General features: G+C 40.8%; 1 protein-coding gene across 1 annotated transcript; it reads right to left on the bottom strand.

The window, feature by feature from the left end:
* Positions 1–5,389: 5,389 nt before the first annotated feature.
* Positions 5,390–9,268, bottom strand: LOC139211209 (protein qua-1-like). Its single transcript, XM_070841491.1, has 4 exons — positions 9,171–9,268; positions 7,333–7,560; positions 7,107–7,157; positions 5,390–6,037 (listed from the first exon to the last, which is right to left on the bottom strand). Exons 1-4 carry the CDS (start codon positions 9,235–9,237, stop codon positions 5,997–5,999), a joined length of 387 nt encoding a protein of 128 aa, XP_070697592.1. The 5' UTR covers positions 9,238–9,268; the 3' UTR covers positions 5,390–5,996.
* Between the last annotated feature and the right edge of the window lie 550 nt (positions 9,269–9,818).

Genomic DNA, 9,818 nt, shown 5'->3' with positions numbered 1-9,818 from the left:
AATATCATAAAACCTTTTTGACAATTCTAGAAAGCGACGTATGTCTGCCTGTCTGTCATGTAAATAAAACATTTGATCACCTGCAAACAAACTAATATGCCTGGTTTAATCTTCACACCTTTTAAAAATAATAAATAGTGAATGTAGATTTTACCATTGTATTGTTTTGATCCTCCAGTTAGTTCAGATCATCTCAGTTATAAGGCCATATACTCTCATATTACTTTATTAATGCGGTATTTTATCAATAACAATTGCCCAACTTTAAATACATTTGACAAAAAAACTTGATTATACATCATTAATCACCCCAATTATTTGGTTAAGCTGACATTTACCAAAAACTCAGTTGACTGACAAAGTAATTTGCACTATTTTGAAAGTTTTACCTCTAATAAAATAAATGGTGGCATGAATGAAAAGCTCATAATCACAGTCTCTGTGTGCTTTAAACACCTGGTATAGCAGACATGGAAAACCTAAATAAGTAATTAGTATAGTTGTTGAACCAGCATAACATGGGAAATGTCAGCTACCATTAGCAAGGTTATCCTATTCCCAAATTATGATCTTTGTCATGTTACGTGGCATGTATTTATCTATTTATTCATTCAGTGTTGTCAATACTAATCAGTACCAATCAGTAAATATCCAGTGTAGGTAGGGAGAGTGATAAAAACGGAGGTAAAACAAGTCAACCTCAGGTGGCGATGGAGAGAGCTCCAGGACTTGAGAGGCTTCAAATTGACATTCATTTCGCTTCTTTCTACTTGATTAGTAAGTAATGCAATCTGTCTACTTATTACTCTTCCTTTTGTTGTATCTTCTCTGATGCCGATGATGTGCAGTTGATGAAAGGAAAGGTCCACTGACAACGACTTAGTGAATAAAAATAGGTTTATTACAAAAAGATCAGTTGTCTAACAGGCACCATGGAAGCCTGGGAAGACGCTAAGCCAATTTCATATGCCCTAAAGGCACATACCAGACACTACATATCAGACACCACACTTTCTATCACAGCACTGAGATTGGGGTTTCTAGTTCAAACTGAGATTGTTTCGGTTGTTTCTTGCTTTGGACAGTAGCCAGGCTGCTAGCAGTAGCACTGATGCAAACCACTTTGAAATGGTAAGAGGTTTAAAAGTCTAAAAGTTGTCCTTTTAGCTACTCACAAATAAATATATATTTCCAATCCAACAGAGGACATAAAGATATTTTTTGTTACTTACAAAATGAATGTGACTTACAGGTGCACTAAGTGCACATGGTAAATGGTCAGATGAGGCTTAACAGGACTACGTTTTCCTCCATTCGACTCCATCTTTTGACTTTAGAGTTCAAGCTGAAATATTGTTCTCTAAAAGGAATACTAAGCATGAAAGGTGAGAAAAAAATTATCTTTTTCAGTCTTTGGAAAAGCTCAGTCCTTACAGCTCAATTTAGGGTACAGGGTGCTGCGCTATTGGCCCAAAAGCCCATTATTCCCAAATCCCAATATTCCAAAGATGTCCCTTTGAACCGAAAGCCTGTTTGTCTGATTACCTAACCTTAACCCCACAGAAACTTAACCACCACCAGCAACAATACAGTGATATAGTCATATGTTACAGCCGACATGACTCGGGTCACACGGGCATGGTCACATGGTCAACTGAGGTGAAAGTCTCACATGAAATTTCATTTGGTGCCTAGTAAGGACACATTCATCACCATGGAGAGGAACTAACAACTGCATGGAGAAGGAGGATATTCAGAGAATATCTGAGAGTTTGTTTTCGGGATATCAAACATTTGTTGGGCTATTAGATGAGGTAACAGATGAGGATGGAGTCACTGAGGCTCATCTTCTTTTCAAAAGGATCACGTTTTCCTCAAGGGGCAGGATTTGGTTTGGACATTCCTGTTTTTTTATTTCCCTTGAGACGTTTCTTCAGCCACATTTATCAGGTCATTTAACAAATCTGAAACAGGACAAAAGACAACAATTACTGGTTAAATTAGTTTAAATATGTTCAACAGGTGCAAGAGAAGCCTCAGGTGTAAGCTCGTCCATGATTGTCTGCTGAAATTATATCGGACTGGGCCTAGCTCCTTTACTGTCCTTTGTTCCTCTAAAGAATGACTTGAGAAAGGGTGTTTTTTTAAGGAAATAATTCAAGGAATTGTCAGAAATTATATTTAACACATTTAAGTAGATTTTCATCTCACGAAATATGTAGGGGGCAGTGCCATATCGGGGTGCGATTTGCAATGACTGGCGCGCTGTACATCATCCTTTATGAATCTTCAAATGTTTTTTGTGTACAAACCTGAATGTGTAAAGTAACTAAAGCTGTAGTGCAATAAAGAGCACAATATTTTCTCTGAGATGTAGAAAGTGGCCTGAAATGGAACAAGTGTAGTACTGATACTTCAAATGTGTCCTTGTACTTAGTAAGATGTGTTTCTGTAGCTGCAGCTCTCCATACGTACCTCCATCACTTACTCCTACATTTTGTCCTTTACATCCTCCACTTTCTTCACCTCCTCCCACAGTTCCTCCCTCGTTCCCTGTTGCAGCACCGGCTCCCTCCGGTTCAACAAAGAGACCTGCGAATCCCGATTTCTTCTCTTTACTCTTGTCGTCATCGTCGTCTCTGTCGAAGAGCTTTGAGAAGAATCCTCCCTTCTCCTTCTCTTTCTCCTTCTCTTTATCTTTCTTGTCATCAGAGCCAAACAATGAGAAGATTCCTCCTTTCTTCTCGTCCTTGTCCTCATCCTCGTCCTTGTCGCCTACGCCCAGAGCATTCTTCACTGCATCCTCCACCATGTCTCCTGCCCAACAAACAGCATCAGGAAAACCACCTTCGTTTGATTTATCCAACCTGTAGCACTGGACAGGTGGAGTTTATCCATTGACAAAGACTCCATTGACAAAACCAATAATTTTAGTTTAAGTTTAGTGACTTAACTATTTTAAAGGCTCAGGTTGGTAATTTATAATTTATCTTATTTTGCCTCAGAAACATGACATTTTAGAACTACAGAGTTTCCACCTGACAACAGGGGTTGGTAAGCCATGCAAATCAGGATTGTGAAATCACAAATCTGTGCCTGGCCAACTTCTCTTTCCTCTCCCCTCTGTTTACTCACCCACTTTTTCCCCGAACATGGAAGCAATTTTATCCATGTCTGTTGATCTTTCTGTTGATCCGTCTGTGTGCGTGAAGAGACAGTTTGAGTTTTCTGGCAGTTGGAGGTGAGTCTGAGGCTGTCCTCGCCTCTCTTGGTTGACGCCTCCCTCCCTCTGGTCTCTCAGGTGTCTCCCCTTTGGTCACCAGGTGTGTCTACAGACCGGACTGACCTGTTCCACCTGCTTAGATGTTCTGCCTTCACCTTATCAATAGTCAGAGCAAAGCTTCAGACAGCATCTTGTATTGACAGACTGATTTTACAACTTTACAGGCTACCTCTAGAGTTGTTTTAGATGTGAGCCCCGAGTTTTGACTGAAGGTGTTGGTGTTGCCACGGTGACAGGAGCTGACGTTGCAGGGCAGGTTAGTCACGTTACAGTGAGACAATGGGAACAATGGCATGAGTGAGTCTCGCTCCTCCCTTTACATAAAAAGAAAAATATGACTCTTAGTCACTCTTAGTCTGAGTTTTAGTTTCAGTGTGACTTCCACTTTCTTCAGATATCATTGTCTCTAATGTTCACCCAACCATAAACCCTCAGAAGTAAGCTTAGAAATCAGAAAAACAATGCTCCCTCCAACTGCAGAACCTTTCTGAGTAATGTAACCATGAAAAAAGAAAAGTATGTCTGTGTGTGTGTCTACCTGTCTGAAACCTCTTTTCTCCTGATTGGGTTAACCGTAACCCTCTAACCGTAACCCTCTAACCCTAACCCTTCTAAGCCCTAACCCCCTAACCCTTACTCTTAACCCTCACTCCTAACCCTAACTCCTAACCCTTCTAAACCCTAGCCCTCCACTACAGCTAACCGGATCCTACAGCACTGGCGCACAACACTGGACGACACCCAAGCAGGTACCTGTGGCTCCATTTCCTCCTTTTCATACACGGACTGACCATCCCCCTCTCCCCCCTACCCTAACCTCCACCTATATTCCATCCCTAACCTTAACCCCGCCCCCTTCCCCTTTTCCCTAACCTTAACCCCGCCCCCTTCCCCTTGTCCCTAACGTTAACCCCGTTTCCTTTTCCTCTTCCCCTACTTTAACCACGCCCACTTTCCCATTTCCCCTACCCGAACCAGGATCTTTACCCCCCACCCCTCTTTATACCCTATCCTCTTTTCCCTCCCTCTTTTTACCTGAACGCCCCTCCAAGCCCTTCCCCTAACCTTAACCCTTTCCTCCCCCAAGCCTAACTCCTCCCACCCCTCTGTTCCCCTAACCAACCAGGATTCATATTCTAGACTTCCCTCTTTCTTCCTTCTTTTTCACTTCCCACCACACTGACACAAACATACAGGCTCATACACCTCATTAGCCTATAAACATGGGGAAGCTCAACCTGCCAAAAACCCCCTCCGAGTACTCCTAAATTACTCACCTCATGACCTTTGACCCAAAGGACAGGGACCATTGCTCCCGTGGAGGGAGGGGGAGACCAGAGTGGATTTGGATTCACAGACTTGAGACCGCCATTCCAGGGGGACCTTAATGATCCTGGGTTTGAAGGGCCACCGCTGGACGGGCGGTCCCAACTCTGAGCCCACATTTCTTTCATTACCAAAATTACTTTGGCATTAGAATTTTTGATAAGAGTTTACTTGGTGGACCGTTCTCCCTCTTCCTCCAACTGTGCTCTGCCTGGGGATTAATCCCGTGTTCCTGGTGTGGATGACCGCCGCCTTCACCACTACACCACCCAGCAGATCAATACACCCCCGCACCTCACCCTACTTGGACTCCATAAACCCAAACCCAAACCCAAACCCCAACCCAATCCTAACCCTTCTAAACCCTAACCCTCTAACCCCTCACAAGAATCAAACCTTGCAACAGCGACCGTGTGTATTACCTTGTGTGCGTAGTACCTTGAGTCTGACAAAAAGCCACAGACCGATTAAATATGTTAGTTCAGCTAGGAAGCTCAGGTGTGGAAAGGAGACAGACGGAAGTGCCTTGCAAAACAGAAGTTCATCCAACAACATATTTAAAATAAGGTGGATATCTTGATTATGGATTTAGTTGACGGTAAAGTCAGGACAGCTCAAACATGACAACCCCACCGTAAGGACTAACTGCTACTACAACCACAACAAGCATAACTTCCTGTAGAGTGATAACAATCTGAGTTTTTTTATCTTCTTTATTTTTTACAGTGTCCAGGCACTGTAGCGGTGTCTATTTATTTTATTCAGCAAAATGACAGATTTTTAAAAATAGTTTACCTTTATTGTAGTAGACCATTTAACTAATTAACATCTCATATTGACTCATACATGATGGACATTCACAGAAATAACCAAATTACAATTTATTGCCTCTTTTATCAAATATGAACCTGAAGTTTATGCTGAATCTGTAGTGAAAAAAGCTAAAGTAGAACAAAAATTGCTGTTGAAAAAGTTTGATTAGCATGTGATTAACCTTGATTAGCATTAGCAGTCTTCACCAAAATACAAGAGAGAATTTGCACAGCTGTTGTAAGAGATTTAGTTCATGACTGTGACATTTTAATAATAACCCAGTAAGGTTAGTAATGCCACTAATGTTTTCATACCTTCTCCACAATCTTGAACAGATTTAATCACAAAAAACATTGTACAAATTAAATTCCCAACTGGTGAAAGTGTCACCTCGCAGAAGCCAAGAATCCAGTAATTTAAACTTAAGTAAACATTGAATAAGTTATGACCATGAGCATGTTTCTAGGCTTATTTTTAAAATGATTTCATATTCAGAGATTGCCCCGGCTATGGAGGTTCGATCGACTGATGCTGGAGGTTTTTCTTGGAGGGCAGGGTGCGGTCTGCAGGGTTTTTACTTAAAGAATCCTCCAAGAGCCTCTGTCACATCCAGCCCTGAGAAAAGTTATAGAAAGACAAGGTTAAATTTAAATTTTCCAACAAAGCAAAATTCTACATTTATAATGATGGTCAAGTGTTCCCCTCAGAATATTTCAGAATAACTTTGGTGAACTTTGATTCTGACAGTCACTTTTCAAACTCGTGTTCGATTTGCGTTTCTTTGATGTTGTCTTGTGTCTCTTTCTGGTTGTTTTGAATCTCTTTGTGGTCATTTCAGTTTGATGTCAGTGCTTAGCTTGGTTGCTAGCGTATATCCGCATATTAGGGCCATGTATTCCGAGAAAAAACTCTGAGATAAAACTTGTAAAAAACTGCGATTATAGTCATACATTTTTTTTCTCCTAGGAAACACATCGCCTCACTTTGTGAGGTTCGATCAACTTCATCACACCGCTTACCGTGCACAGTCTGCAGCAGATGACCCCATCAAATCATACTTACATAGCTGGATTTAGCTTTAAGGAAATGCTTGTGTTTTAGCTCAGAATCACTATTTTTCTGTGTTTTTTCCCATAAATTTGTGACTTTAATCTTAGAGAATATATGAGTATGTTTCTTGTGAACTTGAGTGAGTTTTTCTATTATTATTATTATTATCATCTTCTTTAATTAGTTAATGTCAGTCTACCTAACAGTATGGGCGGCTGCAGGTGCTCGAATGTTGGCACAAAGCTGACCGACCTACTGCTGCCCTCCCCATGGTTCTCAGTAGGAGGACCGGAGTCATGGATGCCGAATGACAGCCAGCCTCAGGTGCTTGAACGTGGATGCGGGCCTCGGAGAATCGCGAGTGTCTGTTTCTTCCTCTCTGTCATGTTTGATAAAGTTGCTGTGACATCCCAAGTTAAATCTGTCCTTATGTCCGTGGTCTGATTGAGACATAATGTTAGCCTTACAGCGTAGCTAGCTTCATAATAGCCTAACATTCGTGATAATTACATAGCGATAGTAATTAGTTAGCCAGCAAACTTGCAAAAGCCGTCCTCTTCCACATGTGCAGGACATAATTTGCTGTAATAACCAGGCATGAAGTCAATTTGAAGGGCTGTTGTGGAGGACTCACCTTTTCTTTCTCCTTCCTTCTTGTAACCATTGTCCCCTGCATTGCCACTTCCTAATTATTTTGTCCAAGACATGACAGGTGAAGAGGGTAAACATTTTAATTAATAGATATTACCATGAAATTCCCCCAGCTGCTCACTAACATTAACAAAGTTATTTTTGTGTAGCAAATAGTGACAACAGCCATAAAAAATAAAGACAGAAACATCCTTTTTTGTCATCTTTACCTTCACCCATGAGTTTGAGGGCGTCGCCCACCCCGAATCCGCCTTTGTCCTCATCTTTACCCTCACCAACGAGTTTGAGGGCGTCGCTCACCCCGAATCCGCCTTTGTCCTCATCTTTACCCTCACCAACGAGTTTGAGGGCGTCGCTCACCCCGAATCCTCCTCCCTTCTCCTCTTTACCTTCACCTCCACCCATAACTTTGTTCACCGCGGTCTCGACAATGTCACCTGCAGAACAAACAGCTGTTATTTCCTGAGGTCACACTGTGGTATACACACAGGAGTCACTAGTGAAATCTGAAAGGCCACGATGGCTTTTAAATTTAATTGAGAATTACAAACATTGTGCTTGCCTGTACCAACATGTGTGGCAACGTAATGTAAAGGATCTCTACAGAGATAGACCTTTAGTTTAACCAAAAACAGCCGTTATATCGCTCTCATCAAAGACACCAGGCTCCATTGACAAAAACAATAATTTTACTTCACAAAACATGAAACTAACACTTAGAATAACAATCTGAGTCTGTTAGTGGCATTAAAACACTATAATGGCACTATAACTATAATTAACTATAGACCTGCCTGGAGCACCAGACAGGCAGGGGTAACAAAATATTTACAACTCAATTACTGAAGTAAATTCACCTGAGGCTGGTATCACCTGGTATCACCTGGTATCACCTGAACTGCACTGACATTGGAGAATAAAACCGCTGCTGTGTTTTATTTGCAAATACTGGAGGCGGCTGCAGCAAATAGCCTGATCCCTCCGTGCCTCGGTGGCAAGAACATTGTAAATGAAGATCATTTAGAAGAAAAGTGAAATTTTATATTTTTGTTTACATCTTGGTGGCAGATTTTATCTTTAATGTTGGAATAAAGACAAATGTGTAACCAGCTGGCAGAATAAATTCAAAAACTGAATTTAAATGTAAATCAGAGACTTTCTCTACCTTAAAAAACATGAACAAACTTCAAACATTATTTCTCCACTTTGTTTAATAAGAATCCATATATTCTGTATATTGTGTACAAGCTTTTTCATCACTTTATTTAAGGCAGGACACAACAGGTGAACAGGGTACATATTTTGATAGACATCACCATGAGACTCCCCCAGTTGATCACTTACGTTAATAAAGTTATTTTTGTCAAGTTATTTTTATACAAGTTTTCTGAAATTGTATGTTTAAATACGCAAATGAGCCATTACTACATTAAATATGGTAATATCCATGCGCAAACATTTCCAGAATCTAGGTTCAAAATTCTTCATGTTAGAGCCACAGGCTTTTACAAGAGGAAATCCTTAGTTTTAGCGCTCCATAAATGAGAAAATACTGTCAACCGCCATAAAAAATAAAATGAAAATAATTAGTTGCCTCATCCCAGTTTTCAAATTTCTGTTAAATCTACAGATGAGGAGACAAAGTGCAGTAAAATAAACACCTCAATGTGTATTTTTGATGTTTTCTTTCCACTAGTTTGAAAAAAGACGTTCTTGTGGAAGCAAAACAGTCTAAAATCTCAAAAGTGACCAGTTCATGTTTTTGTTTGCAGTGTGATTCTGACGCTGAAGGAAATACTCAAACCCAAGCACACCAAATGCATAATTAAATATTGTTTTCATCCAAAATTCAGCCTGACTTGAATTGACTGGTATATTTGGACACATTCTACTGGAATTTAAACAAACTTGTATTTAAAAGTCTAAATAAAACATCTGAGTACTTCCTGCACCTCTGGAGTGTTGTTGTGTAGAGGAACGAACCTCCGCATCTTTAAAACTCAAACATGATTTAATCTAATCGAGATAATTTCCAAATTACACTTACCTGCTTTCTCTCCAGCAATTTTTGCAATGCTATCGTTACCCATCATGTTGGAGAAGAAGTTTGCCATGGCTGCCGGTCTGTTGTGTGTGCGCTGAGTGTGTTTATGGCTGGAGGAGGTGTAGTCTTATAGAGGCAGCTGTCCTTGCAGGTAACGCCTCCCTGGTCTCGCCCTGTTGAGGAATCAGGTGTGGCTGCAGGGTCGACCCGTCTCACAGGTCTGAGATATCAGGGCAGGAGTAGGAGGAGAGTGAGCGTGAGAGCTTTACTGTATGTTTCACATGCAAACACACCATCAGTCAGGCAATGGCAGGTTAGAGAGCTGCCGCTGCAGGCTCTCTGCCACCTGATATTAAAATCAGGTAATTACAATGAAGTTCAGTGCGTGTCTGTGTGTGTGTATGTGTGTGTATGTGTGTGTGTGTGTGTGTGTGTGTGTGTGTGTTGGCTTCATATTCAGTCTCTTCCCTTTAAAGGAATTTTAAAAAGGCTGCATGACTCACTGCAAGACACATTATTTGTGTTCACATAAAGGCCCTTTGATTTGAAGGATTATTCCAGTATTTTTAAACCTGGGCCATATTTGTACATATTCTGGTGTCTAAATGACTGGGGGGTACAAAAACTTTTGGAATTGGTCCAGTAGATCAT

The sequence above is a fragment of the Pempheris klunzingeri genome, chromosome 12 (assembly GCF_042242105.1).
Source record: "Pempheris klunzingeri isolate RE-2024b chromosome 12, fPemKlu1.hap1, whole genome shotgun sequence".
Lineage (NCBI taxonomy): Eukaryota > Metazoa > Chordata > Actinopteri > Acropomatiformes > Pempheridae > Pempheris > Pempheris klunzingeri.
The sequence above is the reverse complement of the archived record's forward strand: the minus strand, read 5'-3'. Positions and strand labels throughout refer to the sequence as shown.